A 24,740-nucleotide genomic window follows, 5' to 3' on the forward strand; every position below is an offset into this window, starting at 1 on the left:
CTCTGGAAAAGGAAAGTTCCCAAGGAGCCAGAGGCACCTTTGGCCTAGACTAGAGTGTCTTCTCTGAGGATCTTTGTGGGTTGTTCTGTAATATGAATGACCTGGAATCTGGCCCTCATGGGAACGTAGACCTGGAACCCAGATCCCTTAGGATCTGCTCCATCCATCACCTGAGTTTATCTATTTCGTTTATTTGATTTGATTTGTCAATCGCTTACAAGATCATAGGTATAAGTATAAACATGAGCAAGAATACAGAAAATAGGTACGATTAAATGGGGACAATAGGACAGGGACGGGAGGCACGCTGGTGTGCTTATGCACGTCCCCTTACAGATCTCTTAGGAATGGGTATTCTCTCCCTTTCTCTCCCTTCCTTCCTTCCTTCCTTCCTTCCTTCCTTCCTTCCTTCCTTCCTTCCTTCCTTCCTTCCTTCCTTCCTTCCCCATTCTCCTTCCTTCCCCCTTCCTTCTTTCCTTCCATATTTTATTTTTTATTGATTTGATTTGATTTGATTTGTCAATCGCTTACAAGATGATAGGTATAAGTATAAATATGAGTAAGAATACAGAAAATAGGTACGATTAAATGGGGACAATAGGACAGGGATGGAAGGCACGCTGGTGTGCTTATGCATGGCCCTTACAGACCTCTTAGGAAGGGGGTGAAATTAATAGTGGATCGTTTGAGGTTAAAGGAGTGGGGGGCTTAGAGCATGTAACAACAGAGTCAGGTAGTGCATTCCAGGCATTGACCACTCTGTGGCTGAAGTCATACTTTGTGCAATCGAGTCTGAAGCGGTTTACATTGAGTTTGTATCTGTTGTGTGCTCTTGTAAGTTGGGTTTTGTTTCTTCGCTCTCATTATTTAAGTGTTTAAATCCAGACTACTTATCACAGCTGAATTAGAAGATACAGTACCATAGAGTTTTACATAATCAACCTGACAGAGAGAACAATCAACCTTCAGAAGTTGTAGGTGTTTTATCACTAGAAGCTTTCAAGAAGAGACTGTCAGAAATGGTATAGGGCCGTGATGGCGAACCTATGCCACGCGTGCCGGAAGTGGCATGCAGAGCCTTTTCCTCTCTGTGGCTTCGAGAGTCCAGATCGAGGGACTGGGGCACGTTCAGAGTTAAGCCACTCTGGCTTTTTTCTTCTTTGCTCCCCTCTCTCCTCCTTCACTAAGCAGCTGCTTTATGGTTTCTTTTTCCTTCTGAGTTTCTGAAGACATTCCTCGTGTTGTCCTCCTGAGCATCCTTCATTAATCTCAGTTTATTTTTAGCTTTCCTGGCCCTCCTTCTGCCAAGGCGTTTCTGTTCGTATTTCTGCGGTGACCTTGCCCCGGGAGTCCTCTTCACAAAGCTTTCTGTGTGGCCAAGGCGGCTTCTGCTGTCCTTCTCTCCCCTTCACCTCCTGCACCCCATTATTTTCAGTCTTCAAAATTATCTTTTTAGGATTCTTCGGAGAAGCTCTCCCTCCGCTCCCAGAAGTCAACTCTTTCCCTACGAGTTCCTGCCTTGGAATTAATTTGAGCGTTTGGCACGTGAGGCCTCTCGGGCATCCAGAGTCCAGGAAATTAAATTTTTTATTGTGTCTCCTCTGATTTACGTCCCTGCTCTTCTCTTGTGTTGACAAAGAATCTTTGCAGATCTTCCCTCCCTCCAAGCCGGCACTGTATCCCTGGCAACTTTCTACCTGACACGTCATCCAGTCCCCATGGCAACCATTGCTTTGGCAATGACATCATGGCATTACTAGGGCAATATGCCATGGAAGTCAAGAGGGGAGGACTCAGAAGCAAGGCAGGATTGGCGGTCCGATGGAGCGCATGAAAATGGGGAAGCGGGTCCGAGCATGAGACCCCCCCCCCCAATCTCACACCGAAGCCAGACAGACAGACAGTGTTGGACAGAACGGGGAAACCCTCCTGAAGCCCAGCTGAGCAGCCTAACAAGTTGCCTCAGATCCATGATGGTTTCTTTTTTCTGGAATGAACTCCACGTGGAAACAGACCCCTCACCCAGCGCCAAAATGAAGTACTTCTGAATGTCAGCTTTTCATTAAAATCATGAAAGGTGAGGCATTAGATTGACTGCGTGTGCAACACACCAGAAGGATTTACAGTTCCTTCCGATGGACGTTGGAGACCAAAGCTGTCCTAGAGCAGAGGTCTCCAACCTTGGCAACTTTAAGCAAAGCTGGATGAGGAATTCTGGGAGTTGAAGTCCACAAGTCTGAAAGTTGCCAAGGTTGGAGAGCCCCGTCCTAAAGAGCCATTTTCTGGGAGTCTTCTGGCAGCCCATCCTGGCAGCCATTTCAGTTTTCCTCTCCCACAGCCACATCCAGGTTGTGTAGGGAGGGTTCAACACGGGTAGAGGCGAAATAAGCCCTTCTTCCAGCATTTGACTGGGATGCCCAAAGGGGCAGGTAGCCGAGAGGGAAGGGGAAGCTCAGAGAAGGGCCACAAAGATCTGGAAGGTTCAAATAAGCATAAAATAAGGTTCTCTTTGAAGGTAGCTCTTGGATATCCCCGCCGGAAACTTATTATTTTTTTTCTTTTTTAGAAGAGAATTGGTGATGAGGCCAGACTGGTGGACTTCTGGTGAAATATTTTTTTTGATCAAGATGAACCTAATCTCAAATCCAAAGAAGAGCTGGAGTCAGAACGGCATGCCTGTCACTGGTTAACATGTTTACAACCGAAGGAAAGATTCAAGCTGCTCCCCAAAAAGTTAAGAGGGTTGACTCTGTAAAAAATGAATTTGAAATTATATTCTGTGGTAATGATGAACATGTTATTTGCTCAGGTTTATGGTTACTGAATTTGAACTTGGAAAATGAGTGTGTGAAAGTTTGTATGATTCAATGGGCAAAGAACTTTGGGTATAATATAATGCTTGAACAATGTGAAAACGTGGACGAAGGATTTAAGATTTACAGTGAATTATAACAAAATATTTTTTTAATATAAAATGAAATAGTGGTATTTAATACAGCCATACAGGGGCAACTTGTAAGCTGTCCTGAGTCCCAAGCTTGGTTGAGCCTTGCTGGATGATGATGTGATGAAAGGGCTTTGGGCAATTCCTATTTTAACTCTACCTGGAGTAGATCTTTGTTATGTAAAATAGACTGGCCTAGGCCAGAGTAATGGCCCATTAGCAAAGCGGGGGGCGGTGAGTTTCTGCCTCTTTGGTGAGTTTCTGCTTCTGACTTTCTACTCTTTTTAGGGGAAATATTCTGCCTTTTTAATATTTCCTAGGATATTTCATTATTCTAGGAGTGGGGTGGGTGCTAACTTCCTACAGGATGCAGAGCAACAACTACTAAGCTGCACCCAGAAGGATCTAAGGAGAGCTTCCTCTTCACCAAAGGACGGAAGGCACACTTATAAAAAGGAGATGTTGTGATTAAAGAAGCAAATAATACAGGCTAGAAAAAGAGATAAAATAGTAGGATTGAAGAAAGAGATCAGAAGGGAATCAGACAACCAACCGGAATACAAGCTCGAATTCTAATCCCAACAGAGGGTATAAAACCCAGGTCTCTCAGCAGCTCAGCTTTTCTCTCTTCACCCAAGGCATACGATCTGCCCACCATTAAACCCTCTTTCCAAGCAGCCTCCATATTTCCAGTGTCTTTCTTCCCCACTTGGAACTGAACCCAGAAGGATATTTCTTCCAGCAATCCTTTATTTAAAATCTTTGAGTTTCACTCTCACACCTGGCTCTTCTTTAATCTCCTAAAAGCCTCTTAGGTCCATCACAGTCTGGATTTTGGCTAGTCCAGTCCACTGAGAAGGGACTTTCTCAATGCTTTCCTTGTGCTGGCACTTCTCCATTGGATAATCCAGATTACTGTCCTTGGCATAACAAAAAAAAACCCTAAACCAAAACAGTATCATTGGCTGGGCCCTTATTTGGATAAAATCTTTTTCGTCTTCTTGTTCTTTTTCCAATAAATTTCCCCTTACAGCAGGTATCCCTCAGGCATCAATCCCAGATGCTCCTTTCTGTCCATCAGGTGCCTTCATTATGGATACGGGATCAATACCATTGTTGTGCTGATAATACTAATCCCATAACAGGTGTTCAACTGTAATCCAGTGCCTTATTGGCGTTCCTGGATGTCCACTGCCTTAGGCTGAACATGGGAGAAGCCAGGGAGATCCTGCTCCAACCGGATCTAATTTCCCACCTCTCCTTTCACCTCTAGAGTTGCTTACAGCCTTGGGAATTCAACTGACAATCAGATGACTTTGCACCCATTTGTTGCTCTTATCACACTGTGTGTAATTTGATTTGGTTTTTACGGTAGAGCTGTTATCCCACCTACTCTCATTAGTCTTGTAGTTCCTAGGTTACTATCTGTTTTAACATGCTCAGTTGTACTACAAAGTCTTGTTTATATCGATATGCAGCATCTAGATACTAGAAGAATGTACTGGGAAGACTGTACATAAATGTACTACATTTATGGCCTAGTCTTTCACATGTAAAATGCCTTATCTCTTAAATGCCCTGTTAAAATGCAGACTTGCAACCTGAAGTCCAACCAATGTTATTTTATCTTCCCGTGAGCCTCTACTGCGGTAAATCCAATCCAAAGCAAATTCACTTAAATTGTCGCTGCACAGATCAGACAAACATGATCAGTTGGAAGTGACCTACAAGATTATCAGATTCAATTCCCTGCAGGAATCACTATCCCATCCCTGATAGAAGACTATCCAGTCTCTTGGCAGACCTTCCTGTCCAGAAGTTATTTCTAATCTGAATCTAAATCCTTTTAAGTCTCATCCCTATTGTCAGCTACACTAAACAGACAGAGATATCAACTCTACAGAAAGGCCAAAAGTATTTGACTGAGATGGCCCACAGTAATAGAATCTGGTGACTCTGATTGGGTTGCACTTTCTCCTTCAGTTAATTAGGGCGGGGTCTGCATGAGTCACTTCCAAAGTTATCTCATTGTTCTGGACTTTAAAATGCTTGGCCCTCTTTTGCCAAGGTAATGGGTTTTTTTGCATATCTGTCCAAGTCACCATGTTTGTTCTCGATCATCTAACTCATGTTGGAATGCTGATACTCTTAGCAACGGGTAACTTAAGTGGACAAAAGTGATTTATATTGGCTTTTTAAACTGTCATTGCTGAAGTTTATATCAGCAATACCTGGGAAGGGGGGGAGGGGGGGTCAACAGAGGTTTTCGGATGACTCTCCTAGGCAGGGGGCGGAACAGGTTACTACTGGTCTTAATCACATTCTTGCCACACCAACATTGCCTGCTAAGAGTTCTGTCTTTTTTGCAACATGCAGCCAAGTCCTTCCCCAAGCAACCTTCCTTCCTTCTTTCCTTCCTGGACGGCTGGCAAACTGGAAGGCAAACTGACAGGCCCAGGATGTTAGAAACAGGTTTTATTTGCACGCGTTGCTTCTTAAAGCAGCATTAAGTAGCGCAAACCCATTAAAGAAAACCATAGCTGCCCACTGTTAGGACCTGGGATTCTGCTAAAACCAGCAGCCTTATGTGAAGAACGTCTAACCAGCTCCCTGCAGGGCTAGGCCAACAATTCCCGCCTCTCTCCCCCACGGAGCCCGGCCTCCACTATGTGACCCACCTGCCCAGTGGGATCCTAGGAGAAAGACAAACAGCTGACAGGGAGTGGGAGTGTGGCTCTGTTGGCTGTGGAAGAAACTGGGGAAGGGCAAAGTCTGGCTGGGCAGAGCAGGGAAGAGGTAGAACAAGGGAGAGGGAATTCAGAGGAAGACCCAGGCCCACCCCCTCTTCATCCTAAAGCACACAGGGAGGAATGGAGAAGAGAGCAACATAGGCTGGGTGGCTTACGGGGGAGGAAAGGGCCCTGATTCCCTTCATTAGGCACACCTGGGAAGGAAAGTTTAAAAGAGGTGCATGTTGAGTATTGTCTTTGCTTATCTGAGTTCCTGGCATCCTCCCACCCATGGTGGGGAGGGGTGGGGAGAGCCCAGCCCAGCCCAGCCCTATCCTTCCCCCAGTAAAGGTGGGGAATTGGGGGGGGGGAGTCCGGTTTTCGCCACCCCCAGGGCAGCTGTGCCACCGGTGGGCTTCAACCCCACAGAACTCCCGAGCCAGCACAGCTCAGTCCTCAGGCGGTAAAGTCGCCCACCCAGCTCGTCCCCTGGGCCCGGGGCAAGGAAGCCGGATCGCCCCCTCCCCGTTTCACCCGCCGGGCCCTCAAAGCTCCCCCCCGCCCCCCACAGTGAAAGTGTCCCATCCACGCCAGCTGCTCGCAAGCGGGGAACCGGCGCCTCCTCGGGCGCTTCGCCCGCCGCGGGGTCGCCTCCCCAACGGGCCTCTTGGGGGCTCCCGCTGCCCCATCGCCCCGTCGGAGGCGCCGCAGGGAGGCCTGCTCGGCTCCGGGCTGGCAGGGAGGCGGCGGAGTTCGGGGCTGCGGCCAAGCGCCTTCCTGCAAGGGGAGAGTCCCGGGAGCCGGCCCGGTCCCGGCGCTTCGTCCTTCCCTTGAAGCGCCCGCCAGGCTTGAGGAAGCGCCGCTCCGGACTCGGGCCGGCAGCGGGGAAAAGGGCCCCGCGGGGCTCCGTTGCCTGCCGGTCCCCGGCCGAGACGCGCAGCTCCTGCCCGCCTCCCCGGCGCCGCTGCCGGGCTCGAAGCTCTGGCCCGCTCCGTGCTCGGGAAGCCAAACGTTACTGGTTGCAACGGGGGGGCCGGTTGCTCTTTCTCCCGCCGACCGGGCTCCTCTCTCGGCTGGGCGGGCAAGGGACAGGGGCCGCCCCGCCTCCCTCCAAAGGCGACCCCGAGCGGGGGAGCTTCGGGACCCCCATTTTATCTCCCCCGAGCTTTGCCGTCTTGCTTCACGAGAGGCGGCTCTGGCGCGGGCCCGGCTTCCCTTCTCTGGCTCAGGTGACGAGTTTGCCCTTCCCGACGCGGCTCCCACGGAAGAAGAAAAGCCCTCTTAGTGTACACACACACAACACAGACACACGCACCCCTAGCTCTCCCTCTCTCTGGTGGCTGGAAGCACCAGCAAGTACCCCAAAGGCACCACTGAAGCCAGGGGGGTTTGCGGGGGAGGCAGGCCGCACTCCCAGCGCCCCTTCACTTGGACCGATGCCCAGAGAGATTGGCACCCTACAAACTTCCTAAATAAGTAGGCGGTCTCCTTGGCCAAATTCCCAGACTCTGTGCAGGCTCCGGGCTCCTTTGCCTCCACCTCTGGCCTTGCTCTCTGCCTCCTCCCTTCCGTTTCATTCACCGGCTTCTGCCCATCACCTGGCAAGGGGGACACCAGGTGCTCCTTCGCGCGAATCCTCGGCCCTCTCCGGAAATGGGCTCAGTCTGGACGAGAAAAGCCGCGCTTGCTCCCTTCTTGGACCAGCAGGAATGTGGAGGCAGCTAGCAAGGGCCTTCCTTCCCCACGTGGGCCCCGGTTTGTTTATCGTGCATTTCTTTCATTGATAGTCCACCTTCACTAAACTTTTAGAAACAGCTCATGGTGGAGAATATTCCTCTTTATTTTCTCCACAACAACCCTGTGAGGTGGGCTGGGCTGAGAGTCACTGGCCGAAGGTCACCCAGCCGGCTTTGAGGCCTGAAGCTGGACTATGATTAGCCCAAAGTCCCCTAGCTCAGGGGTCCCCAACCACCGGGCCGCGGACCGGTCCCGGTCCGTGGAACATTTTCTACCAGGCCGCCGGTTTGCTGGGCACCGCCATCTTGTTTGACGAGAAAGTGCTTCCGGGTGAGCTTTTCGGGTTGGAAAGCGGCGTTTGGGTCCTGAAGGAATCTTCGCGCCTTAGTTTCATTGAAGGGGGGGCTTCGAACGAAACTAAGGCGCGAGGATTCTTTCAGCACCCAAGGCAAGGCGAGCCGAGCGACCGTCCCGAAGCCGCCCCGGAGCGAAGCCCATCGACAAAGGTACAAAGGAGGAGTTGAAGGTGGCGGGGAGAAGCGGGGGATGGCTGGCTGGCCGGTCGCTCAGCTCGCCTTGCCTTGTCATGCGTGCTGAAGCCGGTACCGGGCCGCGGATCATTTTGTGATGCCGGTACTGGGCCGCAGCACAAAAAAGGTTCAGGGCCACTGCCCTAGCTGGTTTCCTTGCCTGAGGCAGGACTTGAACTCACAGCTCCTGGTGACCGGCCTGGTGCTTTAACTACCAGACCAAACACGCCAGGGATGCTTCCTTCGCCCCCACCCCCCCCGCCTCCTTCACCGGGCAAGGGGTGATCCCGTCGTCCTTCCTTGATCCTTTCCAGTCGAAGACTCTGCCTCGCTCTGCATTTCTGGCTTGTTCGCACCCAGCAACTCTAAAATCTCCTTTTCCACCAGGATCTTTTCGGCCATTTTTGCTCTTTTCCTAATTACCCACCTTTGAAACGGGCTGCAGGCTTATCAAATTCAAGGAATGGGAGGGAAAGGATGTCCTTTCCTATTGATTAAATTGTAAATTCTATATTTATACTGTATATATATTTACATATTTATATCTATGTAGCATCTGCCACCCAGGAGCAGGCCGGAAGCCTCCCAGTACAAACGTCTGTCCGCTATTTCTTGGTTCCTCAAATCTTCTTTCCTCTCAGCCTGACCCTTGCAGGCCCTGGCGGCTCGCTCAGATGCCAAGCCTGCCACGGGGCTTTGGCTGCTCCCGGCTGAATTTGGCTTTGCCCGGCCTGCAGAAGCCAGTTCTCAGGGCGCACTGGCGTGCATCTTCTCCAGGCAGCCCGTCCAGAAGGAGGCGAGCCGACCGTCCTTGTTGCAGCAGAAGTCCGTGAAGTCTTTCAGCAGCCGGTCGGCAAACTTCTCGTCGCCCGTGGCACTGGATCGCCAGGTCTTGGTCAGCATGGTGTTGTAGGCCCAGTTGTAGCCGATGCGCTCCTCGCAGAAGACGTTCTGGTTGGCGGAGCTAGTGGAGTTGCGTCGGCGGCGCTGCTGGCCGGAGAACTTCCGCTTGGAGTACGGCAGCTGGAGGAAGACCGTGCCTGAGTGGGGAGAGGAAGGCTTTCAGGGGACAGGAGCTTCCTGCGTGGGACGTGTCTGCTGGGCTGACCTCAACCGGAGGGGCCAGGGGGTGGGGGCTTCTTCTAGGACAGGGGTGGGGAACCTCGGGCTGTTTATGTGGACTTCCGACTCCCAGAATCCCTGACCCAGCCTGAAGTCGTAAAAGGTTCCCCACCCCTGTCCTCGGAGGTGGGCTGCTACTGTGAAACTGGACTTGACAAGCGTTCTCTGGTTTCACACACAGCTGTGTTGCTGGGACCCAAGAGCTGAGCAAAGCGGGGTCCTGAAGGGGAATGATGCTGTGGGTCCCATCCCGGACGGAGATACCCCTGGTGGGACCCAGAAGGAGGGCCTTCACCGTGGTGGCTGCTAGGAATGAGAGTCACCTAACAGTTGGGTTGGAAATAAACCAGGATAGTAATTAAATACTGTATCTTTAAGAGAACGCTATAAGTGTGATTAGCTGAGGTTCCTCCAACGGCCATAAGATGGAGCCAGAAACCTGGTTTCTTTCTTCTTGCGTTTCCTGTTTTGCCCTATTTGCCTGACCGTAGTTCTGCTCGGATTGCTGTGAGTTTTTGCAACCGTTAGCAAACTCCGTTTACTGAACTCTGTTTATGATACTTGACTTCATTTTTGGATTATCCCTGGACTGATACTAACTGCTTTGACCGTGTATGATTTGGATTGTTTGTTGGACTTTGTTTACCCGTTTACTGGAAATAAAACCTACATTTTACTATTCAGTGCCTCTGTATGCTGGTTGTGTGTTATTCAACATCACTCTCACTACGTTTCCCTGAGTGCACTCATTCTAACGGGGAGTACCTCAACAGTGGCCCCCTCTCTCTGGAACGTCATTCCCCCCGGAGATTAGAAGGGTTCCCCGCTCTTAACGTTCTCCTGGAAATCCCCGGTTCTGCCAGTGGGCCTGGGGAACCCAGAGAGGTGCTGTCATCGGGGCGGGGAGTGATTTTAGTATATTAATTTATTATATGACTTTTATTAGTTTTTATTGTTTTTATATGAGGTTTTTATATTCTGTAAGCAGCCTTGACAATATAAATTCCATAAACAAACCAACCAACCAACTGGCAGGGTGGGAAGGGGCAAGAAACATCGCAGCAGCTGGCCGGCCTTCGGACTAGCAGTGGCCATCAACCCGCCAGAGGCTGGGCCGGGGCCATCAGGGCACCGAAAGCAGAAGAAGGAAGCCACGGCAAGCAGCTCTCTTCCTCCGGTGCCCAGGAGCAGCAGGAGGAGGAGGAGGGCAGAGGTACGTGGGCACCCAGGAGGGAGGCTCTTCTTCCTGCTTCCTTGCTGTCTGGTGGGGTCCCGGAACTGCCAGAGACCAGGACTGCAGCCCCCCCACCCCCATCCCCCTTTGGATGGGTCGCCCACTTGCCCAGAGGCCGGTTGCAGAGCCTGCCGCCTCCACTCCCGAAGGGTGAACCGAGCTCACCTGTAACGTGGATATACTGGGGCTTGTTCTCTGCAGGGAAGTTGAAGGCAGAGGCTGAGTATTTATCCTGTACGAATCCGAACCTGGTGGGAAGAAAGCACAGCTCTTGTTGAGCAGGCACGGAGAGGCACGCCACGTCCCACAGGAGCCTGGCCTGCTTCATGGGCCCTCCGAAATGTGGCCCTTCTTTGGATTAGGTAAAGCAAGAGCTCAGCCTCGCAGAGGAGGCGCTGCACGCTTCCTAGCTTCCTTCCGGCACCCACCGCACCCCCACCTCCTCGCCAGCAGCACCCACCCCTCTCACCTGTGTGCGATGGCCTCCTGCAGAAGGTGCATCCGGTCCCAATAGGTCTCTGGCTCAAAGCCTGCAAAGAGAAGCGGGAGGGAGGTTCTGGAGACCTTGACACCCGGGAAATATGCTCTTGTGTCGCCTGGTTTGGTCCCAAGACGGCCCTGACCTTCTCTCCCCAGATCTCCAGGGGATTCGGCCTTTCCCATCCCAGTGTAGTTTGGAGGGTCAAGCAACGCTTAGTAGACAAGGCCCTTCCCTGCCTGGACTCTGCTCTGGAACCGCCGGCTCTGGACTAGCGGAGGAGTGGCGGGGCCTCGTGGCTCTCTTCCCTCTCCTTCTCTGGACCCCGCCTCTCTTTGCCAGACCTCCTCCTCCTCCTAAGATGACCCATCCAAGTGTTTTTGAGGGGTTCAGGTAGAGAAGGAGCTCACCTTCCCAATTACAAAGGCGGGAATTGCTGACTGGCCAGGGGTCTGATGGGGCATTCCTCCTCGGGGGAGGTTAGTGGACTAGGGCGAAGACCCCACCTGTGTTCCTGTGGCATTCTTGTTTTAACTTAATTGAACCTTTCATGTTTTTACCTCTGCTTTTGTGATATCGTAACGGTAACTTGGTAGTGAGACAGGCAGCATATCAGTTGAATAACGAACAGAGTGGCCACCGGGATAAGAGAAGAAGAGGCCCTTGTGTCGGGTCCCTGTGGGAAGGCTGCCACTTTTGGAAGGCATCAGGCATAGTTTACATGCTTTCGCTTTCGCTGTGACTGCCTGGGAGCTGGAGGGGTGGGCGGGAGGTTCACACTATCTCCATCAACTCCTCTCGACCGGTTCCCCTAGAGCAGGGGTGTCCAACCTTGGCAACTTTAAGACTTGTGGACTTCAACTCCCAGAATTCCTCAGCCAGCTTTGCTTGGCTTTTATCTCTTAAGACTTGTGGACTTCAACTCCCAGCTTGCTGGCTGAGGAATTCTGGGAGTTGAAGTCCACAAGTCTTAAAGTTGCCAAGGTTGGACACCCCTGCCCTAGAGTGTTCAAGGCCGCATTGCCCCGAGGATGGTATCTTTCCACCACACCTCCGCGGCAAAGTCAAAACACCTTTGCAGCAGGTGATTGGTTAGAGAGAGGGCGCTGGGGTGGAAGGGGGACAATTAGCTCTACGCTTGGGGCCTGGATTTCAGACTCCGCCTGACTTTCCTGCAAACCCCTCCCCCGCTCTCTCCCAGTCAGAGTTTCTTTTTGGAGCGTGCCTGCTTTCAAGAGTTTTGCTTCCTTGGGTAAGGCGTTGGGGCAGATCCTCGCCCCTGGCATGGCCTGCAAAGCAACCCATCGTCCCCTCCCTCCGTCCCTCCTCACCATCAAAGAGGTGCTCGCTGCTCTCTTTCAGCAGACAGCTGGTGCTGAGCGGGATGAAAAGCTGGGCTCGAAGGGGGTCTCCGTACAAGTAACTGGGCGGCGCAAATGGCCCCTCCAGGACGGGGACCAGCAGGAACCCACAGGAAGTGGCTTTGCGATGCCAACCTTGGACCTGTGGAAACAGCAGAGGGGGGCGGGAGCCTTGAGTGGGGCCGGGTTCAACCGAGGGCCAGGCACGGCCTTGGAGACCAGCAGGCCTGGTCTGACGCCCCGGGGGGCCCGTCTGCCGGAGCTCACCATCTCAAAGAGAACAGCCGCCGTCACCGCCATCCAGTGCAGCTTGACCTCGAAGGCAGCATTGAGGGAGAAGTTGCCATGGTAGTAACAGCTGCACCACTCCAGCCGGTCCGTGCGGTTGTTTATGTCCACATCCAGGGTCACCGTCCGCTGTTCTGGCACTGTGGCAGCTGCCCGGGGAGGAGCCCAAGGGAAGGAATGGAGGAAGGAAGAACAAATTGGAGATATGAGCCATTTGGCAACGTTCTGGCTCCCCTGGGTTACTGCAAGCAGCCGAGGGGGGAGGACCAACCCTTACGCTAGGAGTTTCCTGCTGGCTGCTCCAGAGACTCTGCGGTCCTGTTACTTTGGGTGCCCCCTGAGGCACCTCAACCCGGGTAGAATAAGGAAGTGAGCATTCCATTGTGGCATTGATTACCTGCCTTGACTAAAAGAGTCTTTGAATTATTTTTACAAGTAGTCCATACTTACCGATTTAGCTCTCAGATGATTTTGGAACAGCAAAGCCCATCATGGTTGAAAGCGGGAATCTCCAACCTTGGCAACTTTAAGACGTGTGGACTTCAACTCCCAGAACTCGGAATTCTGGGAGTTGAAGTCCACAAGTCTTTAAGGTTGCCAAGGCTGGCGAGCCCTGGCTTAAAGGGCCCTAATAGGGGAGCCAACGCAACATTTCCAGATCACCCTCCTCCTCCTCCTCCTCCTCCTCCCCCACCTTCCTGGCCAGCTCCCACCTAGCTTGGAGGAACAGGAATCCCGCATCTGGGACCCCTTGGAACCCCCAGCCACCCTCTACACCCCAGTTACCCAGTAACGCTGCCGCCTGGCTCCGCCCTCCAAAGCTGCGGCTGAAGGAGCTGTGCCTGCTGGCGTAGGAGGCCGGGCGGCTGGGCAGCCACGGCAGGAGGAAGGCCGGGATGTCAGAATGAAGGAGCTCCTCTGCCACAAAAGCCACCTCAAACCACTTCCGCTGGAAGGCGGAGAACTCGTCTTTGGCTGCCGTGTGCCACAGGGCCGGCTGCTGAATGCCCCCTGCGAAAGAAGAGGGGAAGAGAAGCTCCGTTCGGGCGGCCGACGCTACCTGGGGCCTGGGGAAGGTTCCCCTGCCCGGCCCACAGGAGATGGGGAGGACCCCTCTCCCTGCTCAGGAGTCGGTCTCGGCTACCATCTCCAGCAGAGCGAATCGGGGGAAGTCACGTGGGCGGACATGTGGCCTCTTCTTGCCCCTTGGGCAGACGAATGCCCAAGAGGGCGGAGCGGGGCCAGTGGTGGGATTCAGCCGGTGTAACAACCGATTCGGGGAGCGGGCGAAGCATTGGAACTCCGCCCATTGTCAGCTCTAAAGCTTCTACCACAGCCCTGGTGAGCACAGCAGCTGATCTGCTGTGCCACGCGATTCAGCTGAGCTGCAAAACAGGGAAATATAGGACAGACTGCGGCGGGGGATGGTGGTGGTCAGGGCCAGAGCCACCGGTTTGCCCAAACTGGGGCCAACCAGTACCAGCCCACCCCTGGGCAGGGGCTGCGTGTGTGTCTCTCGAGGTGAGAGCCATCTGTCCCCCTCCCCAACCCGGGAGCTCCTGGGGCTCCTTCAGAGCAGGAGAGGGCGAGGGCAGGAGGAGGGGCCGCGATCAATGCAACGCGTGGCTTTTCCTCTCCGAAACGCAGTGTGATACAAGGGAAGAGTTTTCATTCCTTTCCCTCAGCCGACGCAAAAGGGGCCTGTGGAAAAGGAAGGAAAAACTAGCCAGCCAAGGGGGGAGGCTGCCAAGGGGACACAGGTGGCCCCAAAACCACCCGGAACCTGACCTCGCTCTTGCTCCTTGTCGTCCACTATCTTGTAGAAATAAAACCCATAAATGAAGGTGCGGAGTGCCTCCCCGGAAGCGTGGGTTATCAGCTGCTCCTCCAGCATTTTCTAGAGCGTGTCAGAGGGAGAGAAGGTGAAAGGAAGATGCGCTTCAGCCGGGAGCCATGCAGGCAGAGGAGGAGGAGGGGAATCCTGGTCCACAGCCAGGAGTTCTGCTGCCCTCAGAAACAGCCCATCTCACTTTAGACTACAGGGAGAAGCGCCTGGAATCCCCAAGGGAGGAAATAGAGCCTGTTGCAAGAGGCTGAGATTTATCTAACAGTCCCTGGATCCTGCCGGGAAGCCATCCTCCCTCCCTGCCTCCCTCCCCACTGGGCATCGCCTCCTGAAGCGATGCCCAGCCTTCCTCAGGGCAGAAGGGAGGAATTCCACCCCAGGCGGCGAAGAGCTCCTCACCTGCATGAGGTCGACGGCCATGGCCTGCGTCTGTACCCCTTCCACCATGTTCACCAGCCAGTGCACGACTTCTGCACTGATGAAGCACGATGGGGAGAGGCCCTTCTGCTCAGACAGCAGCTGGATCCCTGTGCTGAGAGCCAAGCAAGGCCCAGGTGAGGGGCATCTCCTCCCTGTCCCCAACCTCTGCCCGTTGCCCCCCCAGCCCCTGCGCTGGCCTTGAGATCCTGCCAGGAGAGAAATGACCGGACGCCACTTGCCACCCGCTCTTCCAGACAAGGGTTGCCAAGAGGCAAGGGGAGCTGAAGAAACCTACGTGGGATGCTTCATTGCTTCAAGGATTTCCAACAAAGTAGATGAAGATGTCAGGGAACTGGCGGAGGGTGGCTGGGAGCTGCAGAAAGTGGAAGAAAACACACCCTCGGCTGGGAATAGCAATATTAGCACTTAGACTAAGATACTGCTTTATAGTGTTTTCACAGCCCCCTCTAAGCGGTTTACAGAATCGGCCTCTTGCCCCCAACAATCTGGGTCCTCATTTTACTCCCCCTCGGAAGGAGGGAAGGCTGAATCGACCTTGAGCCTGGTGGGATTCAATCTGCCAAATTGCAGGCAACCGGCAGTCAGCAGAAGTAGCCTACAGTTCTGCACTCCAACCACTGCGCCACTGAGGCTCAAGGGAAAGTGGCTGCAGGGCAAAGTCACAAAGGCAGGGCATGTCGGCTTAAGGACCGATCTCCTACTCCAGTTCACATGACTCTTCCTTGATTATTACTCCAACTTCAGCGAAAGCCCCACCTGGTCCTTCTTACCTGTTTTCCACAGGACCAGAGGTGGTTGAGATCTGGTCCCCTCCGTGGAGAGAGCTGGCTTGAACACTGCTACGGTCTACAGGCTGGGCGGTGTTGACAGCAGCGCCGCCTTCCAGGGTTCCTGGGACAGACTGATCGACAGAGACCTGGGGGAAGGGAAGCGGGGGCCGCCATGGAGGTCATCAGCCTGAAAACACCTGAAAAATCCCTGCAGGTGCACAGAGGCACTTTGAGCTGGCCCTGTGTAAGAGTTGGGAGTTTCGGGAGCATCACAATGCCTCAATAATGAAAACATCCATCCTGGTGCTGAAAATGAGAATTGGTGGGATGCTCGGAACTAGCTAAGACAGGTAACATAATAATCCAGGTGGCCTGGAATTTCCTTCCCACGCTCAGATCAGGAGCACAAACAGCCCTGCCGTTGGTTCAAGCTTCTTCTGGTGTTTCCAGAGGAGCTGACTGGGGACCAAGGACTGGACGGTCAGAGAGAGCGAGAGACTGTCTTGAAGGACGTAGACTGCAAGGGGCAGGAGGGACCCTTCCAACTCACTGCAAGCAGCCTACCAGGGTGTCAGCTTTGGAAGCCCTATTCCACGCTGCCACATAGCCTGAGAAAGTGGGACGGGGGTGGTTTCAACTGACTAGCTCTTAGTAGACAAAATAAAATTTTCTTAGTTGTGGTGCAGCAGAGAAAAAGGGATGGGATGGATAGTGATTGGTCCATGCGGTGTGATGATGGGAAAAAAGGGGGGATGGACTGTAGTTTGGGACATTGTGGGAAGTCCGGTGAAACTTTTAGTTTCGAGATTCCACAGATGTGCCAGGTGCTATTCTACTAATAAAGGTACTTTTGAGGTTATGCATGTCTCGGAGTTACTGATGGGACTTGGAGGCTTGCTGGAACGCTGACACAGGGAGGCCCAGGGAGAGCAACTCCTTCAAGATGCAGACGGTCACGTAGGAGATGGATGGACTTGGGTCAAAGGCCAATTCAACAGAAAGTGTTCTTGCGTAAACTCCTCTGGCGTGAAAAAGTGCAGGACTGTTCTCTCCACCACAGGTTCAAGAGCATCTACCTGCTCGCCTTCCGTGATTTACCTGGGACAGGACCTCGCAGCGTGTTCTCTGCTATGCCACTGAGGCCTCGTGTGCCAAATGTGCTTCCGGGTCATTCCTGTGATCACCCGGAATGTAATACAAATGTAACAAAATCCAAAACGTAAATAAATGTCCTTTAATGCCACCAACTTGGCCCCACTGTTCAAATAATTCTCAGTTGGAGATAAAACTTATTCAAAAATAGTCTTCAAAAGAAAGCAATACAGCCCGAACTTAGTGAGCAGATAGAAGTAAAATAAAAACCCAAAATATAACTACAATGAAGGAAATTCCACAACGGACCAGGATAAGTAATTACCAACTTCAAGGAGATAACAAGGCACAGTCTGTTGGAAGGACGCCAACTAAGATAACTTCAGCCCAAAATAAAACACACTTTGCTTCTAGCAACTTGTGTTGTAACCATCTCTCTTATATACTATTCTCCCCAGCTGCAACCAATGAGGGGGATCATGGCCGCTTCCTCTCTCGTAAGCCAAGTTGTTTCCTTCTCCATTCCTCCCTGCGTGCCCCAGGATGAAGAGGGGATGGGCCTCTGACTGCCCAGCCGATCTCTGCCCTTCCCCAGCCTCCTCCACACCTCCACTCCCTGTCGGCTGTTCCTCCTCTCCCTCGGAGTCTGACTCTAACAAGGGCATGACATCCTGTTCCCAGTTCATTAAGGGAATGAGAGGGTGGGAGGGCGCCTCAACTTATTCTGAAAATGGCCTCTGGATGGGGACCATTCTCTTTGGGTTTCAAGAACTACATCAAAGGCCATGAAATGATTTTAGCCTGAGAAATGGATAGTCTTGCAGCCCTGACAGCAACTCCACCCAAAGAACAAAATCTTCTAGAACGATCAGGCCTCAGAAAGGCCAACTTCCATTTGCCCTAAAGCAACATGAGAAAACAGCCACCCATCGATGGTAACATCTCCAACTGCCAATTCTGTGCTAAGAAAAAGAAGATTCTTTCCAGCATCTATGAATTAATACTGAGGAATCTTTACCTCTTTTACTGGAAATGGTTAATTCCTTTGCCAGTTCCTAAATCTTCCACAAACTCTTGACTTGTCCTGGTTTAGTTAGAAGCAATCCCAATTTATGTCAGGGAGAAACTGCTCCAAGTACAACTTACTTTCTTGCCCATAAAAGAAATCTTAGGTAAGGTTCCCCTCGCACCTCCGTGCTCGTCCTTTCTGGCTCTAGGGGCAGTGCTCATTTCTGTTACAAAGCTGAAGAGCCAGCACTGTCCCAACACGTCTCCGTGGTCAGGTGGCCGGCATGACTAAATGCTGAAGATGCACGGAGCACTGTTACCTTCCCACCAAAGGGGTCCCTATTCTTCTAGTTGCATTTTTATGTGTTTTCAAAATGATAGGTGATGATGGGTTGTAGCGAGAAAATGGAGGCTGTTATGCGTAAGCTCCTTTAATGGGGAATCCAGGTCTTTCAAACATCGAGCCCACCATACATGTAGTTGCCCAGAACTTGTAAACCATCGCCGTTCCTTGGCACTAACTAGGCAGGATGCTGAAGGCCGAGCGGGGTCCAGCTCCCATAGACTTTTCTCCTGTCTCTACAGGGAAAAGGGCCAAGAGCTTTTGGGTTAGTTGCTTTCTAAGGAAAACCGGACAGTCCAAGAACGGAAAAGGCACCAAAAAGGGGCAGGCAAAAAGCATTTTTCTCTTCAACCAAACCACATCCTGGTAACTCATGCTGACTCTGTCATGGTATGTGGGAAAGAAGGCCTTGAAAAACAGGGTGAGGGAACAATCAGACAAGAGAGGAAACAGCCCTCAGCTGCACAATGGGTGGAGAAAGGGACCGCCCAAAGTTTCTGGCTGATATTGAGAGATTCGTTCTTTCAGGCTTGCAAGATTCTGTGAACGTAGCTTTACAATAAAGTAGAAGTGGTTCCTCTGGTCGTGTTTCTTGTTAGTCTTCCTGGAAAGGCCGACGGACTCAGCCTTCCCCAGGGAGGAATGTGGGCTCCGAGTACATTGTGTAGCATTGGCACAAAGAGCGCTCGACCTGCCAAAACTGACCTGTGTGTGGAAGAGAGGCGCTGCGCGGGGGCTTCGAACGAACTCCATAAAGAAGGTCCCATCCTGAAGAACCGGGAAACAGCAAAGGCAGCAACAGAAACAAGGGGGGGGCAGGGGGAGAGAGACACGTTGTGCAGATCTGTCACTCCAAGTGGAAGGGTAACAGGGCACGAAAACCGCAGCAGGCGGGCGTGGCAGCGCACGAGGTGAAAGGAGGAAGCATGCAGAGCATGCACGAAGGAGAGACAGGGTTTCTGCTCCCACCCAGGCTGCCCTGAAAAGCCGGATCAGATGTGGCGTCTTCCGCATTTTGCATCCGTTCGGGTTGCACTGATGCTCGGGGCTCCTGTGGCTGAAACACGGAAGCAGCAGGCCCAGAGAAAGGCAGGCAATCTCTTTCAGGCGACCATTGGCTTGCATTTAGTTATTTCTTTGTTTAAAACTTTTAAACAGTTGCCCATCTTTTAGCCAATTCTGGGCAGCTTCCAATCAAAGATTTAAAATCTATAAAGTGATTGTCTATGTTTTTACCCCAGATTAATGCCGATCACATCTGTCAGCGTGGCAGATTATTGGCTATTCCTTCCACATGCCAATGCGACCCCCAAAACGGTCCTCATACCCCAGAGACCCCAGAGCAACTACCCACAGCAGTGGAAAAGACCTGCACAAAGGCAGAGGGTGTTAAGAGTCACTGGGTTAAAATTAGGCTGCCTTTGGACTTTATAGGAACGGTCAACATTCGAACAACAACGGAAATGGATGCTCAACTAGGAGAACTTCTGATTGAACTCAACAAAATGCATTGGGGCATCGTTGGATTGTGTGAAATACGACAAAAAGATGACAACTGAGTTTAATTTGATAGGTCTAGGCATTTACTCTACACTAGAAATACTGAAGATGGACGATGTGGCGGAGTTGGTTTTCTTACCAACCAAAAGCTGAAAGACTCTGAAAGTAAAATTTGGAAGTCTATCAGACAGGGTAGCTCAATGCATCATTCCACTGAATGAACAATACAGGCTTCAAATCATCCAAGATTATGCGCCAACAATCAACATATGAAAAAACAATGGTGACAATTTGCCTTAATGATCTTAAAGTGGAAATGGACATGGAATGGGGTATACGACAAAGCAATACAATATCTATCACCTATCATTTTCTCAGCCTGCCTTGAAGAAGAGTTTCGCAAGGTTGATTGGGCAAAAGATGGAATAAAAAAATCAATGGCGGCTATTTAAATCACGTAAGATTTGCAGATGAAGTTGTCCTCTTCTCACAAGACCCAGAAGAGCCACAAAGACACATACGAGAGCTGGGAGAACCATTGAGCTGAAAAATAAAACCTGACAAAGAGCCAGGTTATGTTTAATAAATTCATCAAAGAAAGAAAAGAAATTATATCTGGAGAAGAACTAGACGTAGTAGACCGCTACATATACCTTGGTCAACAGATCTCAATGGAAAGTGACACAATAAAGGAAATTGAACAGCGTGTTAAATGTGATTGGCAGGCATTCGGCAAACTAAACATAATTTTCAAGAACTACCTCCTTCTCTCTAGGCCTGAAAAGTTTTCGATCTGCGTGTGCTCCCTGCTCTAACATATACTGGTGAAACATGGACACTAACCTCACAATCGATGCAAAAGCTACACGTGGCGCAAAGAGCCATGGAAAGATCCACGCTCGGCATTACAAAACAGGACAGAAAGACCTGCACACGGATTAGAGAACAAACGAAAGTACACGGGATCATCAAGAGAGTCAAAGAATTGAAATGGGAACAGGCTGGTCGCATAGCAAAAAGGAACTGGGGGCAGGTGGACCAAGGCAGTCCTGGGATGGATCCCACTTGATCCAAAGTGTCCACGAAAGAGACCTAAAACAAGATGGATCGAGGACATCAGCAAGTATGGTGGCCCCAACTGGCAAAGGAAGACTCAGGACCGTATTGGTTGGAGACATGCGGAAGAGACCTTCGTCCTGCAGTGGGTAGACGATGGCTAGGATGATGATGGTTCAGGAATTCAAATTAAGCCATCTCTGGGAGATGAGGGTCCAAGGGGGATGACAAGCTGAAGGTCAAGCCTGTGTCAGAGAAGAAACGGAAGTGCTGGCCCTGCCACACCATTCAAAGTCCAACCTCTTGAAACGCCCTCTGGCTCTGACTGTCTCAGGGAGGCAGGAACCTCTCCAGGGTTTCACTTAGTGCCCAAGAGAGTTTCGCTGAATGACTGTGACCTTCAAAGCAGGTGGAAAAGCAGATGTTTTGCAGAAGGCAGCCTGCAGCTGGCCAGCCATGGTACATTTCAAGCACTGGAAGTCAGCCTGGAGGTTGCAGTGGCCTGGCTGAGCCAGCATTCACCCCAAGCCTAAACCCAACCAGGAGGGACCGGAATACCAGGGTTGCATTTTGAAGTGTCAAAGGGAGGCATTACTAGGACAAGCATCTCGCAACTGGGCCTAAGCACCCGCCGGTGATCCAAAACGATCAAAACAGGCGTGCAATGCAAGAGCTGCCCTGTGGGTCAAGCATTTCAACACTCACACACACCTCATTTTCACCTTCAAAGACGGCAAGGACCTCAGCTCAACACTGTCCCAGAAGACCCCCCGCCAAAAAACGAAAGACTTGCTAACTGTGAAGCTCAGTGTTTCTCACCTTAAGATGGGTGGACTTTTAACGCCAAGAATTCCCCAGCCAGCATACGACCTCTTTCACACATACCTTGTTCCACCTGGTCTGGTGTCAAGACTCATCCCTTATTTCACATTGGTGACCCTGTCAGCGGTTAACGGAGAGCGCATGCAAGCCACATGCACGGAGCCCTATGCAGGAGCGTGTCACTGTGTTGAAGCTTCTGCCCTCACCTTCCGTGGACTGTCCATGTAGGTGGGGGTCATGGCGATGCTGCCAGTCTCTGCTGGCTGGATAGAGGTCTTCCCAGCAAGTACTGCGGCTTGTTGTTCCCCTAATATCCTAGGAACAAGAGAAAGAGGGCTCCATGAAAAATCTCTTGGCCTTCATGGAGAAGAAAAAGCCCCACCTCCATGCCACGACGACCATGCCAGCTCCTGTCATGCCCCTGTCGGAATCGGATTCCGAGGGGGAGGCTAAACAGCTGACAGGGAGTGTGGCTCTGTTGGCTGGGGAAGGGCACAGTTCGGCTGGGCAGAGCAGGGGAGAAGTAGAGCAAGGCAGAGGGAATTCAGAGGAAGTCCCGGGCCCACCCCTTCATCATCCTAGGGCACGCAGGAAGGAAAGGAGAAGGGAGCAACGTGAGTTGCGTGGCTTAAGGGGAGGAAAGGGCCCTGATTCCCTTCACTAGCTGCAGCTGGGAACACAGGGTTTAAAAAGGGAGTTTGTGCACAGCAACTTGTTGGAAGCAAATCGTGAGTTATCTTTTATTGTCGAGGCTTAGCTGGGTTCCTGGCGTCTTCCCAACTGTGTGTGTTTTGCTGAGCTTTCAAGTCTGCAATTCCTTCTCCTGCCCTGTCCAGTTCATTACTACAGTCTGTAGTTGTGTGGATGGTTATTTACAGTTTATATGTATCTTGTTTTTGGACTGAATTTCCTCCATGTAAAGACTGTTCTTGGGAGAGTTTTTCTTCAGCTGAAGGTAACTGGACATTGGGGGCAAAGTTGGAGGTATCAAAGGGACTTTTCTTGCTTATCTGTGTTGCCTCTGTGCCATGCCCCTTTGGGTCATCACAGCTTCTATCGGAGGTTTTGATACTAGGCAAGGAACCCACAGAGATGCACACACTGGACTGCCCACTTACGGGGGCGCCAATGGGGAAGCATCACACTGCAAGTGGTTGATAGATTAATACAGACCCCGCCTCCCCCCTCCCCATTTCTCACTCCCTCTCTGTGCTTTTGTTATAGCCGATAATCTGTTTTTATACTGTTTTATTTTTATTGTACAGGTAGTCCTCGACTTACAACAGTTTATTTAGTGACCATTCTAAATTACAACAGCACTGAAAAAAGGGACTTATTATGACCATTTTTCACATTTATGATCCTCGCGGTATCCCCATGGTCTTATATTTGGATGCTTGACAACTGGTTCATATTTATGACAGGTGCCCCAGGGTACGTGACTAATTTTTTTGTGAACTTTTTGATAAGCAAAGTCAATGAGGAAGCCAGATTCACTTAACAATCATGCTACTAATACGGTAGTAACTGTTGTAAAATGGGGCAAATCTCACACATTTCTCACTTGGCAACATAAATTCTGGACTCAATTTGATTGTAAGTTGAGGACTATCTGAATAAATATTTTGCACTGTTTTATTCTTTTTAACATTGTAAGCCACACTCAGTCTTTTTGTGGTAAGATGGTGGCAAACAAAATCAATTCATTAAACAAACGAATGTCTCATACAAAATTGGACCCATTTGATTATTTCAAAAGTAAAAATGTGCATTTTAAGGGCGGTCACTTACGCCCTGGGTCACCTCTTGGTTGGATTACTGCAATGCGCTCTACCTGGGGTTACCCTTGAAATATTCAGAAGCTACAGCTGGCATAGAACTCAGCACCATGGACAGTTCTGGAGGCCCCTTGGGTGACGCATGTAACACTGTGGTTGCAGGATAACAGATAACAGGTAATCAGAGTTGGAAGGGACCTTATAGGTCATCTAGTCCAATCCCCCGCCCAAGTGGGAGACCATTTCTGACTGATGGCAGTCCAATTTCTTCTTGAATGTCTCAAGCGATGGCGCTCCCAAAACTTCTGAAGGCAATTTCTGTTCCATTGCTTGATTGTTCTCAATGTCAGAAAAATTCTCCTTATTTCCAGGTTAAATCTCTCATTGTTCAGTTCCCACCTATTATTCCTTGTCTGGCCTACAGGTGCTTTAGAAAATAGATTGACTCCTTCCTGTCTGTGGCAGCCCCTCAAATATTGGAAGGCTGCTCTCCTGTCTCCCCTGGTCCTTCTCTTCCCTAGACTAGCCAGGCCCAGTTCCTGCAACCGTTCTTCCTATGCCTTAATCTCCAGTCCCCTCATCATCCTGGTTGCTCTTCTCTGCGCTTTTTCTAGTGCCGGAGCTGCACTGGTTGCCAATTCGTTTCTGGATTCCCTTCAAGGTGTTGGTCACTATTCTTAATTCTGGGAGTTATCAGCTGACTCAGGAATTCTGGGAGTTAAAGTCCACAGGCTGAAAAGGGGCCATAATTGCCCACACTTTGATGATCTCAAAGACTCTGTGGATCCTGGCTATCTATGATCCAGATGTCAGCTTCGAACCGAACCTGGCAGCAGCCACCTTTCTGTTCCTCAATTGCCACACAGAATGGGAAGGAGGTTGGAATGCCTTGCTAGACACAAGAGAGACAGCTTTCTCACGAGAACCAAGGCCTTCTCTACTGGCAACGGATTAAGGCTGGGGAAGGAGTGCCTGGAGAGCCCGTCAACGAACCCAATTGGCCAACGTGACCTGTGACACCTGGGGTTGGGGTTATTCCCTATTTTAAGTACACTGAAACCGTGGGATTTGGAGTTGGTTTTCCTTCGAAGCTGTGCCGATGGGATGTACCCAATGAAGAAGAATGTTGAGAAGGATCCTAGCCTCAGAGTTCTGATTTGCTTGGGTTTGTTAGTCGGAGCCTTGACGCCAAATTTGACTGGTGGGGTATCGAGGCATGAAAAGGGTGGAAGACTCCAGAGAGGGTTATCAAGCGTGCGCACATGAAGTAGATCCTATGCACTCAAAAGGTTCTTCCAAAGAGATCCAAGTCATCGATCAGCGGAACCACTTCAGTGCCACAGGTATGAAGCATGCAGGTTCCTAAACTGAGAAACTGGGATGGGTGGATGTACATATGGAGAGAGTGGCACAATTCCATGCAGGTGTGCTTCTCCAGGAACTCACCTTTGGCTGGCCTCCATCTCTAAGAGAGCCGAGAGCGCGGAGGTCCCCTTCTTGGCCAGCGGAGGTGGCCCTGGAGGTTCCAGAGAGGGGGCAGGAAGGGGGCTGGTGATCTGCAGGCCCTTCACTGCAGGCCCTTTCTGGACAGGAGGAAGACAGCGAAGAGTCAGCGAGAGGAGGGGAAGAGAAGAGATGCTCATGGGGACCTGGGGGAGGAG

General features: G+C 51.2%; 1 protein-coding gene and 1 long non-coding RNA gene across 15 annotated transcripts in view; one reads left to right on the plus strand and one right to left on the minus strand.

The window, feature by feature from the left end:
• The first annotated feature begins 1,783 nt into the window (after positions 1 to 1,783).
• LOC148124654 (uncharacterized) lies at positions 1,784 to 2,793 on the plus strand. Its single transcript, XR_015739609.1, has 2 exons — positions 1,784 to 2,077; positions 2,567 to 2,793. It is a non-coding gene; the product is annotated as an uncharacterized LOC148124654 (long non-coding RNA).
• Positions 2,794 to 7,429: 4,636 nt separating this feature from the next.
• Positions 7,430 to 24,740, minus strand: part of DEPDC5 (DEP domain containing 5, GATOR1 subcomplex subunit) — a 54,298-nt gene continuing 36,987 nt past the window's right edge. For 8 of the 14 annotated variants that reach the window (XM_087913548.1, XM_087913546.1, XM_026717101.2 and 5 more), the window contains exons 31-43: positions 24,526 to 24,662; positions 21,508 to 21,616; positions 18,629 to 18,691; positions 15,481 to 15,626; positions 14,985 to 15,062; positions 14,669 to 14,801; positions 14,212 to 14,320; positions 13,210 to 13,434; positions 12,403 to 12,572; positions 12,106 to 12,277; positions 10,766 to 10,826; positions 10,462 to 10,544; positions 7,430 to 8,980 (exon numbers count right to left, since the gene is read on the minus strand). In XM_087913548.1, the coding sequence (XP_087769674.1) occupies positions 8,688 to 8,980; positions 10,462 to 10,544; positions 10,766 to 10,826; positions 12,106 to 12,277; positions 12,403 to 12,572; positions 13,210 to 13,434; positions 14,212 to 14,320; positions 14,669 to 14,801; positions 14,985 to 15,062; positions 15,481 to 15,626; positions 18,629 to 18,691; positions 21,508 to 21,616; positions 24,526 to 24,662 (1,779 nt within the window). In that variant the 3' untranslated portion in view covers positions 7,430 to 8,687. The remainder of the gene's footprint in view (positions 8,981 to 10,461; positions 10,545 to 10,765; positions 10,827 to 12,105; positions 12,278 to 12,402; positions 12,573 to 13,209; positions 13,435 to 14,211; positions 14,321 to 14,668; positions 14,802 to 14,984; positions 15,063 to 15,480; positions 15,627 to 18,628; positions 18,692 to 21,507; positions 21,617 to 24,525; positions 24,663 to 24,740) is intronic. The other 6 variants (XM_087913552.1, XM_087913549.1, XM_087913551.1 and 3 more) reach the window with 1 other exon arrangement.

This window comes from Pseudonaja textilis, chromosome 15 (assembly GCF_049901715.1).
Source record: "Pseudonaja textilis isolate UNSWEBS1 chromosome 15, rPseTex1.2, whole genome shotgun sequence".
Taxonomy (NCBI): domain Eukaryota; kingdom Metazoa; phylum Chordata; class Lepidosauria; order Squamata; family Elapidae; genus Pseudonaja; species Pseudonaja textilis.